This window comes from Micromys minutus (genome assembly GCF_963924665.1).
Source record: "Micromys minutus genome assembly, chromosome: 3".
NCBI classification, from domain to species: domain Eukaryota; kingdom Metazoa; phylum Chordata; class Mammalia; order Rodentia; family Muridae; genus Micromys; species Micromys minutus.
Genome location: NC_137972.1, coordinates 66,988,745 through 67,003,992, shown reverse-complemented (window position 1 = coordinate 67,003,992; position 15,248 = coordinate 66,988,745). Strand labels below are relative to the sequence as shown.

The following is a 15,248-nucleotide window of genomic DNA, read 5'->3' as shown; positions in this document are numbered from 1 at the left end:
GAAGAAAAGGGGTTACTCTGGGGAGGGAAAAGTTTCCATTCCTCAGCATCCTTTCCCAGCTGGAGAGAAGTTGTTTGGCCTGGGAAAAGGCAAACCACTGGGGATCTGGGGATCAGAAGAGGCACACCCAATACTGTCCAGAAAAGCAACCCACTGCTCAGATCTGAGCCAGGTCACCTTCAGGTCCTGTATCCATGGCGTTGCTGTACTTCTCAGTTTTGTTTGTGGACCATTCAGGACAAGAGAAAAAGAGTCACTTGTTGCAGTTGGAAGGAGGTTGACTCTAAGGGAGGGGTATTTTGGGTTTTGAGATGTGGTATCATATAGTCCAGGTTAGAAATGTTCTTCTTTATCCTGAAGAGAATTTCAGAAAGACTTGGTTTTAGTGTTTATATGAACTATTAAACAGAGAAAGAAAAAAAGAGAAATGACAAAGGTAAGAAAGAATAAAGGAGGAGCTGGGAGGGTAGATATGACGCAAGCACTGTCTATGCTTTCATGGAAATGTAACAGTGAAACCTACTAATACATACAATTAATATTTGCTCATGGTAAAAAAACCAAGTCACATTGTCATTAACAGTATTTTTGTGTCTTTATTGTAGTGAAACATACATAAATATATATGATATGAAAGTTTAAATTTTTTAAAAGATTTATTTATTTATTTAATATATATGAGTACACTGTCACTGTCTTCAGACACACCAGGAGGAGAGAGCATCTGACCTCATTACAGATGGATGTGAGCCACCATGTGGTTGCTGGGAATTGAACTCAGGACCTCTGGAAGATCAGTCAGTGCTCTTAACCCCTGAGCCATCTCTCCAGCTCTTTTAATAACATTTAAGTATACAATTTATATTATTTAGTTTAAAATAAGATACAAATAAGGGCTGGCGAGATGGCTCAGTAGCTAGGAGCCAAGCCTAATGACCTAGGACCTATTTGGTGAAAGGGAAGAATGGGCTCTCCCACTAATTATATACACTGAGGTGGGTCTCTCCTCTTTATGTAGCTCAGGCTGTCCTGGATCTCACTATGCACACCAGCTGGCCTGAAACTCACTGACATATGCCTGCTCCAGTCTCTGTCCTCTGCTGGAGTTGAAGGCACACACCACTGTACCCATATTGTTTAAGGACTCTAGAAACTTGACAAGTCAAAGAAAGTGTCTTCCCACTTTGCTCTGTTCTGTGACAATGGGCATATAAAAGTCCTAAAGCTACCCACCCACAGACTCCGCAGTGACGTGGCTTGGTCAGAACCATCAGTGATGGTACTCAACTGTTAATAGCGGTTTATAGTATACTCTCTTCTGTTGTGTTATCAAGATCACCTCCTGGTGCACAACATTTCTTCTTTCCTTCTCAAGAATAAGGCCTAGCACTTACAAAATGCAACATTACCGTGCTTTTCTAGAGGTTGCTGGTTTTTGTTTAGTTCTTACAGTGGAAACATAAAGGTACTTATGTAATGAGTAAGTGCAGACACAGCTCACTGGATCAAGGCTGCCACGTTACTTAGCAATTCTAAGATTTCTAAAGATTTTGTATGCAGTTCCTCTCGTTCTGACCGCAGACACCAGAAATCCCACAGGAAGTTGTGCTTCTGACTGTTGTGGTTTTCAGTTTCCTGTTCCTTTGCATTAGGTCAGAAAGAAATCTGTACACAAAGGGAAATTTTCAGTTGAACTTTCTTGTAACTCTCAATGACAGTCTCTAACTCATTTGTGTTTCTCCTTTTTAAATTTCAATCTACGAGAATTATAGCCACATCCGTCTGGAATCATTAATGTCTCGAGATATATTTAATATATGTATTATATATAATTGGAGAACTTTCAATGTTCACTAGATAGACTCTTGTTAAAGTTAAGGGTGTGTCTCTGAGATTAGGCTGTATGCTCTCTACTCCATATTGAAGCACCTCCCCATAAACTGTGGAGAAGCACCTCCCCTGCTACTCAGATATACTTTAGGGATGGAGATAGATCCTTCCAAAAGTGTTTTCCTTTAAAACAGTTTTTGAAATTTATTTTTGTTAGGATACAAATCAATAGGTCTCACTATGGCACCTGCACCTTCATTTCTATAAATGATGGGACCCCTCCCTTGCTCTTTGGAGAAGATATACAAATATAGTTTGGTTTAGATATTAAGAATATCTATTCAACTTACCTAGTGTAACATAAAGTTTAATTTAGATAATTTAGTCTGGTTACTCAAAACACCACTGGAGATTTTAAGAATGGTTACATTATTTGGAAAACTTTAATTGACACACCTTTCAAAGCAAAGTATTCTGAAAGTGAAATGTTTTTCCTTGATTTCATGTTTTTTTAAGCCATGGCAAAGATGAGACCAATCAGGTATATTAGATGTGGACAAGCTGCAGTGATCTAATACTTAGTTTATGTAATGAAGACTTGATAAACTGATTGACCAATGAGAAAAGAGAGGAAGTAAGTGCATCAAACACCTACCCTACCTCTAGGCACTTTTGCAGGGTGCACCCCTTATTAACTGCTAGTGCATTGGTGTGAATGTCTTTCAGGAACAACGACTTTCTCAACCACAGCACACCTAAGTCTTTTATAATGCAGTTTTCCCATAGGATCAATCTAATCACCCCTTTTAAGAGAACACAGAACACTTTGCCTATGGAACAATCACAGGCATTGCAACTAAAACAAAACAAAACCCAACTCTAACCGTTTTCCTGCATACCAAGAAATAGGGTTTGGTTTGGGTGATGCTCTTTTCTGGTTCAGCTAGCTTAGAGTTGCAAAATACTTGACTTTGAAACCTTAATTGATGTTTACATTTCACATATGGATATTTCCAAGCTAGAATTAAGTTTAATTTGGTCATGTAGTTGAATTTTCAAGAGAAAACAATCGTTTAAAACCCTATGCTTATGTCTCCCTCTTCCTTGTGTGGTTACCGTAGCATTATACTAGGTATTTTAAGGATGTTATTTAATGTTACTAAAATTCCCCAATATTTGTGAGGAGCTTTGCAGTATACAGAATGTAAACGAATGAAGCTCGATGTAGTTTCCTATGTACTCTTTTTTTTTTTTTTTTTGTCTGTTCAGCAAGGCAGTTGGCCTAAGTTTGCACAGTGGCCTATTGGAACTTGTTGAATTCCGCATGTATTCACATCCTTTTCTGGTTTAGAAAGACAGGCAGCCTGATCTGTCTCTTCAGGGGCCAAGAATTTCAGCAATCTTGCTAGCCCAAAATATTCTATTGAGATCCCTGTCTAGCCAGGCGGGAGAAGGGAGCTTGGGATTATCTCTGGGTGCTTGTTCCCCCTCGGCGTCCAGATCTGTACCTGGTTTATTTAAGGCAACCGGTTTGTTCTGAGCTTTCTCGAACGCGTCTGCAGTGCTTTAAACAAAAACCACATCTCTCTTCCAATGGGGTAACAATGCCCAGACACATGGTGACAGCTGTGACCATTGTTACTTTAAAAGAAACCACAGTCTGGTATTGGCCAGGCCGACCTTTCTTGTCACACTCCTGCGTGGGGCTGATCTGGGGTGGCTGGCTGAGAAGAGAGTAGACAAGTCTCTGTAAGGAGTCAAAAAGCTTTGGTACACAGGGGTTTGGGGGGTTTTCGGGTAGGGGGTAAAAGGGGGGAGAATTCTGCCGGATCTTTGATAAAAACAAACAGGATGGGTCGCGCGGCGGCGGAAACTGCCTAGCAAGTTACTTGGGTAGCTGAGCTTTTCCTTCCGCGCGGGGGTCGGACCTGGCCTGGCCCCGCCCCCCGCCGAGGCCCCGCCCCTGCCGGCTGGGCATGCTCAGTAGCCCGGTCCGGCAGGTTTTGCGTGGACGCCTGAGTTGCCCGCGACGGCTTCTGCCCGCCGACGGCACGTCTCTCGGCGGCCGCGCGTTCCGGGGAAGTTAGGTGTGGAAGCAGGCTTTTGCGGAGACGCCCGAGGGCGGAGGGGACAGCCCGAGGCCCCGGGACTGCGGAGCGGCGAGCGGGCCGAGGGCGGCGGAGGCCGAGCAGGCGGCCGGGTGTGCCCCGCGGAGAAGCCCGGGCGGGGCGGACGCTTCCCGGACTTTTGTCCCACTTGAATCCCCTCCCCGTGGGCCGGGCCTTTCCGGCCTCCCCCCCTCCCGCCCCTGCCCGGCTCGTCCCCGGGAGATGTTTATGCGGACGGTGGCGTGAGGAGCGGGCGGGCCGGCGGCGCGGAGTTTCGGGTTCGAGGAGCTTCGCGCGGCGCCGAGAGAGACAAGATGTCCGCCAGGGCCGCGGCCGCTAAGGTGAGAACCTCACGGCCAGCGGGGCGGCTGGCTGGGCGGCGGGGGCCGGCGGGGGAGCCTCGCCCCGCCCTCCCCGCGGGTGGCCGCCGGGGGCGACCGGGGCGGGGAGGGAAGGCAAGAGGGCGGGCTGGGGGTGCGCCTGCCGCCGGGGCAGGTGCACGGCTGCCGGTGCCCGGCTCCGGCTCGCGCTGGGAAGCGACGTGCAACAGGTCCCGAGTCTGGGAAAGTCGCCCTGGGTGAGGGTTCTCAGATCCGCAGTCTGCCTGCGGAGACCCGGGGGTGTCACCTGCAGCCCGAGGGTGGGTAGCCAGGGCTGTCTCTGGAGGAGTGGTTGGTACCCGGCGAAACCCTCCGGTTTCGATCTGATGTCACCCGCTGCGGTATGCGCAATAGCAGCGATTAAAGCTTAGAGACAGCAAACCACTGGGCTCAAGAGTAGCGAGGGTTTATTTGGAGGTTTAATTATTTATGTGAGGCCACAGGAGGAGGAAAGTTTTTTAGCACTTTAATTTCAACTTTAAAAAGTAGCACAAAGAGTCCCTACACATGGGCAGGAAGATGGGTACAAACCAAAAGAGCCTGGTGAATTCTGCACAAAACATCTTCCCTGTCCATTTCCCCGTGTGCTTGGAAGTGTGTTTCTTGACAGTGTGTTATATTATTATTACATTAGGCTAAAATTCTTAAGGAATAATTAGAATCCCCCTTTCGAGCATTTTTATTTAAAAAAAGTTCGTAAAGTGCTTGCTCTTTCAATGACAAGAATACAATGTGATGAGTGAGAAAAAGCTCCCTGGGGGTTGGGGGGAGTGGATCAAAGCGTACCTCAGACAACTTAAATAGGTGGTGATTTTTATGTAGTTTTCTATTTGGAATACTTAATTATAACCTTTGCGAATAGACAGAAATTTCTGAATTCTTGACAGGACATTGGTGTTTTGGTTTTTTGTTTTTTTTTGTTTTTGGCAGATAGTTACCTGTTAGGTTGAGTATAGATTGCTTTAAGGAATAGAGTATTCCTCCTGTAGGAATAATTTAGTTTGTATCTTTTTTGAGCATACAGTGATGGAAGATCTAAAAGACTGGGTCCAAAAGCTAGAATCAATGCAACATTTGTTACTTATAAAATATAAAACAAGTTATTTACCTTTGCTGGGACTTCCTTTTCTGGGAAGGAAGGCTTTGTTGCTATATTACACAGAATGTCACTTTGTTTCACTGTGTGAGCTCTGGTACTTGTAATTCAAGACAACACACTCGGAAAGTGTTATTACAAGAGAAGTGTTTCCAATAGCTTGCTGTGGCAAGGTGATTTAGAAGGTGTGCTTTTACACATAAATTATGATATCGGGATCTTATGGCACATAGAAACACCTCTGTAGTTAAATATTTTCGAGCTTAACTGGGAGTTGAAGGGTTATTTTCTTGGATGCAATCTTACATAAAGCTAGGCCCTCCATAAATGAGTTGGTAAATGCAGGGCTAACCAGTTGCTCTTCCTTCCCTAAGTCACATTTATTGTTCCCAGGGAACCAAAAATGCTTAAAGCCCAGCTCTATGAGTGTTTTACATGGGGTGCTTTGTTTCTCCTACCCCTGTTAAAGAACACAGACACTAATTTTGCAGCCTCCTCCTGTTTTTGGCACAAGTGTAGAACTTGTATGTGAGCCAGTGCTTTCCGTTCTCCAGTCTTGTAAGGCTGAGTAGTTCTCAGCATGCCCAGCCAATCATCACTGCCTTTTGGATGGGGATGCTTGGCTTGTTTCCAGGATACTGTTATAGCAATGAGTATATAATTTATATAATTGTATTTACAGTTTTGTATCTGTACACCTGCTACTGTATGTCAGATTATTAAAAGTGAAACTGCTATGCCAAAGAGTGCATTTGAAATTCTGATGTACACAAAATCTTCCTCCAAAGTCTGTATCTAAGAATAAACACAGCAAATATTGGTGAGTTGGCCCGAATCTTGATGAAGGACATAAATCCAACTCGGTGCCATAAAACTGTGGCTGAGAGTCAGTAGTATTTACCCACGGTCCCTGAATTGATGATTAAGTGCAGAGACTTCTGAGTAGAATTCCAGTGCGGTGTCAGCATGAGAGCTTGATGTTTATCTTACCACATACATGAATGGAAGGAGAAAGTCCTTCCAGAAAACCCAATGCATTATCATTTCAGAGAAGCTTAAAATAGACAATGGAGTCACATAGCCAGAAATACATATTTATGGGCTGTTAGTAATTGTGATCAGCATTTAATATGAGTGACGATTAATCTGTGGGGGTAAGTCACTTGATTCTCACAGTAACGCTTTAAAGTGGAAACAGAAAGCTCCAGAAAGCTCGAGTTAGGCACATTTAGGCCAGCAAAAGAGAAAGCTATGAATATATGCCAAACTAAGTAAGAATGACTTATTCTGTAATTAAAACTACGAAGACTGGTATCCTTAAAAAAAAAGTCTCTTTTCTGCTTTATATGGAACAACAATAAAATCTTAATGACTCTTGGAGTTATTTCTTGTGGGTTTCTGATGGGGGTACGTGCTGTGTGGTGACAGTGACCAGTGGCAGTCAGATGACAGTTCAGTGGCTTTGGTCAGGCTTGCGTCCATGAGTCACAAGCGTCTTTATTCACTAACCATCGTTCCTTCCCTGCCCCTCATGAAGGTTTAAGCATTTGAAAAAAATTATGGACAAAACACAAGAAAAAAGTGCAGGGAGGCGCGCACATGCACAGGCAAGGGTTGGGAGGAACCGTCTGTTGATATTGAGTAAATAAAGGAAAAGGCCTTGTGTTTGATGTGCTGTGCATCTGAATTTGCAGTCAGATGTTTACGAGTGCACCTGATAACAGTTAACTCAGAAGTGGAAAACAGAAGTTTGGGGACGGTTCTGGACTTAGCCATGTAATTGCTTAATTCTGTAAGGGAATGAATGGTATTAATAATTATGAGGAACATTTTCACTGGCTGAACCACAGAAAGTGGCTGAAGGATGTTCCCGTGGCTTCTGGATTTTCAAGTTGTATCACTTTGGAGGAAACAGTACAAATCTCAGTTGTGTCTGCTATTTTCTTGTTCTGCTGTGTAGTAGTGAAATGTTTGTGTCTGAAAAACAGTTGTGTTTTTTCTAGTGGCTGTCTGAAATTACAATGGAGATGGACATAAACATGATTCGCACTTTTCTTTTTTCAACTATTGCTGCTTACTGTAAGGTTGCTCAGGAGTCTATCAAGTGAGGCACAGTGGATTATTTTTTCAACAGCTCACCATTTTTGAAACTTAAGAACTGTAGAAGATAGCTAAGGTAACGAACAAAACATTTCATCAGTGTTTATAGATAGGGATTGTTTGCTGATTAAGTATTAGACAAGTTTTAATTCGGTAGTTAACTGAGTATTTGTGTCATGTGCTTCAAGAGTAAAAACTTACTTGAGGCTTAAGCTTTTCAATTTACTGTGTCTGCCACCATTTATATGATACTCGCTGTAGTGATGTTTCCCACCTACTTTACTCAGTTTGCACGCTAGTTTCCACCAGAATGTATTTTAGGCACCGGCTTTTAAGTATCTTCATGTGCTCAGCATTTTAGCTGCCATTCATTAAAGCTTTAATTCGTGTAAATTGGCTGATAGTCCTCATCACATTTTGTAGCTTTTAAATGTACTGTAAGATACTTCATAACTTATTGATAGGATGCCATTTTCCCTAATAGATGCTTTTCATGCTTGGAGCTTGTAAAGTGAACTTTTATTTCAGGTTTTAGGAAGAATTAATGCTTCCTCTTATTTGCTGTGGTGATACTGTCAGCCTTATTCACCAATAGTTACAGAGCCTGAAGCAATTTGTGGCTTTTAGAGCTGTGATGGGTACTTATCTACTGTTTCTTGTTGGTTTGAGGGGGAAATTACAGTTAGTTGCTTTCTTATCGTAGAAGCCGTGTTCTGTCTCTGACTTACCTGCTGTTTAACCCTTTTCTATTTAGAGACCTATTATAAGCTCAGTACAGTTGTTACAAATAAATTAGAATAAATAAAATAGATCAGAGTGCTGTTCAGAGAAATGTCTTTAAGAAAGAAAACCTTTAAAAACCCTTTTTGGGGGTGTCTTTTAAAATAATAGACTTGATGAAATCGTTGGGAATGTCATTCTCTTTCTTGATCTGGCTGTGGTATGTTAGTGATTTAGTCTCCTGAAAGACAGGAGACAGCTTTAAATTCCTATGATGTCCATTCCTGTGCCTAGCTGTGGGACACAGTCACTGCCAAAGTCCCCACTGAGCAGCCTGTGGCAGGGACAGCACTGCTAACTTGTTAGTCAGAGTTTTTATCAAATGTCAAATAAAAATTAAAAGACAATTTTATTTAGATTGGTTTTCATGAAATGCTTGACTTGAATTTTTTTGTTTCCACTCTGAACTTTGAAAGGAACCCCCCTCCAAAAAAAAAAAAAAAAAAAAAAACCAAACAAATAAACTTGTAAGTTTGTCAGGATTTAATCTGGTGGAAAGAGGTAGACAGGATAGGATAGTTTACCAAGTTTCAAACTTAGTCCAACTTGCTGTTTCTGAATAGCATTTTCTTTTTAAGCCAGCAATAAAAATAGGCCCTTTGCTATCTTTGACCTAGAGCACTGCTTAATTTATTTATTGCAGAGTAGAGTGGCTTCAGGTTGCTCCTTTATGGGCCAACCAGGCGCTTTATTTCCATTTCTTCTTAAGCAGATAAATTCTTAATAATGAGTGAGAAGAGAAGCTTGGTCTGTATGAAGGAAGTGAGTCAGGAGTTTGGTTTTAGAACCTGAAGATGGATAGAATGATTGGATTCTGAATGATGGGCTATACAGTTCAAGATAAAGTCAGCAGTGCCAAACTTTGTACCATAAAACACACCATTGGTGTGTTGTAAATAGGGCTTGAGCTGGTGTATCTGTAATGTATTGTACTAAGTCTTAGCTGTGGGGTACAGTGGACGAAGGTTTTATTAGACTTTGTCACGTGCAATTTTAGTTCTCTGTCAGGACAAGGTGTGTTTGTGCTGACAGAACACTAGGAAGTAAATTGACATACACAGAAAGGTCAAAGTAAAGGTAATATTTTCTATGGATAGGAAATGTTTCCATTTGTTAAAGCCTTATATGTTTTTAAAAATAGAATAAATTCCTAAGATATTTTCAGCAGGGAGGCAGAAGCATGCATCTTTTTGGGTTTAAGGCCAGCCTGATCTACAAAGTTAGTTCAGGATAGCCAGGGCACACAGAGATCATGTCTCAGAAATTAAAAAATTCATTTTCTCCTTGGGTATTTTAGGAGTTTTTACTGTTTTGATATTGGCTAGTGTTAAAAGAGTTTTTGTTCTGAGTATTGTTTTGAGATGAGGTCTTATAATAGCAAGAATAACTGTAGACTATAGCTGAGGTTACCCTGACTTTAGTTCTTCCTTTGTCTCTTCTCCCCACCACTGAGTACTGCTTTCATTAGTTTAAGCTACTACCATCATCTTTTAAAACAATTTCAGATGACTGAATATATGTTAAATTTATAAGGAAATCTAATTTTAGAATTTAGAAGGATACCGAGAATGACTGATTAATGTCCACACTGAGTACATTTTGTTTTAACTCTATGTTCTTTAGATTTATAGTTTGTAGTGTGCAGTTGCTCTATATTACAATGATCAGTTTTAAAACTTGTAATTCATTACGTAAAAACCAGAGAGTTTCAGACTGGGTATATCTCTTAGTTGGTACAGAGCTTGCTTGTCTAGCATGCACAAGGGCCAGTGCTCTACACTTAGTACTGCATAAAGTGCATGCTTGTAATCCTGGACCTAGGGAAGTGGAGGCCTGGGAATCAGTAGCTGAAGGTTATCCTCATGTGTTTCTTACTAGCTAAGGAGTTTCAGACTATCTTGCCTTTAACCTCAGCAGTTAAGGAGCCCAGAAAGGCAAATCTGGAGAGTTCCCTGGCCATCCAGTCTTGCCTAAACTGCCAGTTTTTGTCTCAATAGAGACACCATCTCAAGGCAAGAAGGTAGAGAATGGTAGAGGAGGATAGTGTATGTCCTACTCTGGCCTCTACTTACTTAGCGCACCAGAGTGCTCAAGTCTGTGCACCACATACAGACAAGTTCAAAATGAGCCTGGACTACACAGTGACACCTTGCTATATGCAGAGAAGATAAAGGCTACACCAAGATAGGGGTGGAGGTGCATTCCTACAGTCTGAGTACTTGGGAGGGTGATATAGGAGGAACACCAACAGTGTTTAGCCACAGCAGCCACATACAAAGTTTTAGACTATGTTGGTAGGATGCGGAAGTAAGTGGTAAGATTATAAAAAAAAAAGTGCCAGAGAAAATGAGAGAAACATGGTCTTTAGGGATGCAGTTACAGTTACACTCCCAGTAAATAAATAGCACAAGGGCTGCCGAGATTGCTCAGTGGGTAAGAACACTATTTGTTCCTGTAGAGGCCCAGATTTGATTTCTGGCACTCACTTGGTGGCCATGGTCATCTACAACACCAGTGCTGGAGCATTTGATGCCCTCTTCTGACCTCTATAGGCACCAAGCATGCTTGCAGTGCACACACATATAGGCAAGACACTCACACAAAATAAAATGAATAAATCTAAAAACAAACCCTAAAACAAGAACAACATTCTGCTATGGATTTTTGTTTTGGGGTGGGATGGGGGAGTAGGGTTAAGGAGTTGCTAAATTACATCTGTGGGAATGTTTTGTGCCTATTTGATATCTCAGAAACATTAGGTAATTAGAATTTACTCATGTGCAATTCTGACTGTATTGGCATGGAAGATAGGCTCTGTGTTACCTGTTACTTCTTACGTTTAGGGAGGGTGTAACATGTTATAAAACATCCCAACAGTCTGGATGTTAAAACTTTCTATTCAGTGCACACTTGCTGCACATCCATTACTTCTAGGCACTGGGGTGAGGCTCTGGAGGCAGAACAGTAGGTGTGTCTGTGTCCCTGCCTGTCTTGGTGAGTGTTGTCACAGTTAGAACAGAGCAGCTAAGATCCTGAGTGTGATGATAAGTTCTGACCTGCATGTGCCATTACCAGGCCACAATCTCCTACACCAAAAAACCATGTTTGTCTCGCCTTTTATGGTACTGTGTAATTTTATTACTTTTACATCCTACCACAGATCTCTAAAACTTTACATGAGGCTGTTTTGGCAAAATACAGTGATCCTCCTATATCAGCCTCCCGAGTGCTTGGATTGCAGGCAGGCTCCTCCACTCCTAACCTGGTGTAGCCATTTTTCTTCACACGCAGCAGGGTGTCACCTGTAGTCCAGGGTGACCTCAGATTTTGAACTCAGTTCTTCTTCCTCAGCTCCTGCATGCAGGGATTACAAGGATGTGCCGCTGTACCTAGCCTCCTCCACAGGCTTTCATTGTAGGAGGACTTGCCTTATTTATCGACGGAGAAAAGTAGTTTTAAGTTGTGGGTTTGTACTGGTTGAATATTGTGCAGAAAGAATTATCTGAACAAATTATCCAGGTATTTGAGTTTGAACAGTTACCTGACAGCTAGTTTTGGTTAGTTTTAATTTGGAGAATATTTATGATTAAATCTTAAATCCACAATGGGTGTTCCCTTACATTACTCTGGTAAGACTATTGAAATCTCCAACCAACAGAAATATGTGTTACAGACAAGAACATTTAAAACAAATGTCTTTCAAAATACAGTGTACATCTTTCCAGCAGTGTCATAGAAAAGGAGTTTAGAAGACTTATTTACTGATTTGTTTTTTTAATTGTACTGGAGTATATTTAATCAAACAAATGTACTATAATGATGCTATTGCCTATAATATTGGAAATGAGTGGCCACTGGCAGAAGATTCTGCATTTATCCTGAGTGCTGACTCACAGGTCCTGAGCTTAATGTTTCATAGATGTGCTGTTTGTTTGTTTTATTTTATGTTTATGACTACACTATAACTGTCTTTAGACACACCAGAAGAAGGCATCTGATCACATTACAGTTGGCTACAGTGAGCCACCATGTAGTTGCTGGGAATTGAACTGAGGGCCTCTGGAAGAACAGTCAGTGCTTATAACTACTGAGCCATCTCTCCAGCCCATGGTGTTTGATCTTTATAATTCTTTTAGGTACTACTATTCTCTTTTTACAGGTGAAGGATTCAGGATTAATTCATTTGCTGTGGCCACATCTGGTTATAACTCAAATATGTGTGCATTTAAATGTTCTTGTATTCTAAATGAGCATCAGACAAACATGGTTGTGTGTTGGGTGAGTCTAAGACTGGACAGGTAGCATGAGCTGAGGAAGTTGGAAGCATAGTGTTTGTTGGAAGCAAGCTGCAGTGGAGGAGACAGCTGCTGGAGGTCCAGCTGGTTCTCCTGGGGTTAGGAAAGCCAGATCTTCTGGTTTTCCAAAACTGCTTGTAATTTTGTTATATTGACAAGTCTTGACTTAAAACTAGAAAGCTCAATTAGTTTTGCTTACCTTCTTATTGTATAACTTAGTATTGAGGTGTAAAAGTGCATAAAGAAAATGTACATAAAGTGAGTACCCATGTAATACACACCTGCTAACAGGCCAGATTCTGCACAGGTAAGGACTTTAAAAAACATAGTAATTGAGTAGTTGTAAGGATCTTTCAGTTTTTGAGTTTAGGGTCTAGGTTTTGAATTTTGGGGACTCTACTACCATTAGCTGCTGGTTCACCTATTTAAAAGGGAGCAGGAGTAGAAAAGCAAACAGTACCCAGCTTAGGTAGTTGTTGTACATGATCAGAGCCAAGCACATAGCAGATCACATTGACTTATCTTTAAAACATTGTAAATGAAGCCCATTTTAATATTGGAGAAAGGTATATATGGATTTTGGATGAGCTTATTTCTCTACAAAGTTCAGTCTGTAGATAGGTAGATTCAACAGCAGGTTACTTTTTAGTTTCAGAGACAGTGCTTGGGCTCTTCAGATCCTTAGGAAAACTATCTTACATTAGCATTAAATGACTTGATGGTTTAGGTTATAGAGACTTTAAAGTACATTACAAATCCAGTGTTAATAGACTCATTTTGGTTATACACCACAGTGGTGAATGTTTGACTATCAGTCTTGCAGTTCTTAATCAGTTGAGTGCCTTTGATCTTTTCCTGATCCTACCTGTACTTTCTACCATTCACTCTCTCTATTCACCAATGTAGCATACATACATACTAATTCTTTGGAGTACTATAGTAGCCTTCTAAAGAATATCTTAGCCCCTGTTTTTCTGAAACAAATAATCTTTTTATTCTTCAACAGTTCCATATATGTATATAACATGTCTTGATTAGAGTCAGCTCAGTCTCCCTACCGTCCGCCCCTCTTCCCCAATGCATTATATCTAATTAATGCTGCCTGTATGCACTTAGGTTTGGGGAAGGGGGTATTTGACAGGGTGTCTCAAGAAAATGACTTACCCTCCTTAGCTAGAAGTGGAGCCTCATGAGTCCCTCTCCTGGCCGTACTTGGTTCTGCATACATAATCTCAGCTGCTGTGAGTTTATGAATCCAGAGACAGCATTTAGAGTGTGCCTCCTTTGGCTCTTAAATTCTTCGTGCCTTCAGTTCCATAGTTTTCTGGGCCTTAAAAGTAATCTTATCAGAATCTTAGTGTTATAATTAGTTCTCTTCCACTTTTCCCACACAAACTCATTCTAAAAAAATCTGTATTCATTGGCTTCAGATTGTAAAGGACTGGAACTGGCAATAGTAAACGGTTACTGGGTCATTTGACTACTGTCTACTTGAATAGCCTCACCTTTTTATCTTTTTCTTGCTTTCCTTTTATCACTTACTAAAGCATGTGCGCGCACATTTGCGTGCGTTGTGTGGTTGCTCACAGAGACTAGAAGAGGGTATCAGATCTCCTAGAGCTGAAGTTACAGGTGGTTGTGAGCTATTCAATATCGGTGTTGGGAGCCAGACTCCAATCCTTGGAAAGAGCTGTAAGCATGCTTACTTAACCTTGGAGGCATCTCTTCCAGCCCATCTTCAGTTCTGTCATGAGCCTCTGCCAGCTTTCTCTCTGCTCCTCTCAGGGCACTGGCTTTCTTTCCAGGTAGTACTTATTTAAGCCCGTGATTACTTATCAAGCCCTGAAATATTTGGATCATCTGTGTCTCCCACTAGAGAAGCATGGCCATATGGATTGTGACTGGCTATTGCAGAGCTTAATATATTGTAGCACTTAATCAATTCAGATCTTTTTGAATGAGCCAAGACACTTCCTGCAAGGGATGGGGCTTTTGATTAGGCCATTTCCTGTATCTGGAATATTTTCTACATCCATTCCTCCTTCACCTGGCATTGGTTTCCTTTCCCTCAAGAGATTGTATTGATCAGAACTCAGCAGTGTTAAGACCCTACACTATGTATCATTCCACCACTTGAAACTGGCCATTTGATAAAGAGTTCATTTATTTTACATTGTTATATTGTATTAGATACTCCTTTAAAGTGGTCCTGTAAGATACTTGCTTATCTCTATACTTTTTGTGATCCTATACTTTTTTGTGTTCTTGAAAAGAAGTCAGGTGCTGAAGTAACTGGTAATTATGAATCTTCTATGTTATTCTTATTTTAGTACAGATACCAATTTATGAGCCCAGTACCACACACCCTTTCTTTGTATGATCTTTCTTTCCCTCATCCCTCCCCTCCTCACCCTCCTACATGGTCTCCTGAAGCCCAGGCTGGTCTTAAACTCTCTGTGTACCTTGAACTCATTCTTCATGTCTTCCCTGAAATCAAAGGCCCAGATTGACACCTGGCTTTATAAGTTGTATCAGAGTCTAAGGTTTTTGTAGTTTTTTAGATCTTTTATTTTCTGCTTCCTCTTCTCTTCCTCCTCTTCTTTCCCTCTTTCTTTCTTAGTGCTTGCCTAGATTTCTTAATTCATTAGGTATCCCCAGA

General features: G+C 41.4%; 1 protein-coding gene across 8 annotated transcripts in view; it reads left to right on the top strand.

The window, feature by feature from the left end:
- TJP1 (tight junction protein 1) overlaps nt 1-15,248 on the top strand; it is a gene marked incomplete at both ends in the record, with an annotated part of 220,554 nt that overhangs the window by 144,230 nt on the left and 61,076 nt on the right. For 7 of the 8 annotated variants that reach the window (XM_080914830.1, XM_080914829.1, XM_080914836.1 and 4 more), the window contains one exon: nt 3,837-4,279. The exons of the other annotated variant lie outside the window; for it this stretch is intronic. In XM_080914830.1, the coding sequence (XP_080770956.1) occupies nt 4,253-4,279 (27 nt within the window). Of the gene's footprint in view, nt 1-3,836; nt 4,280-15,248 lie in introns of those variants that run through there. 8 annotated transcript variants of the gene reach the window in all.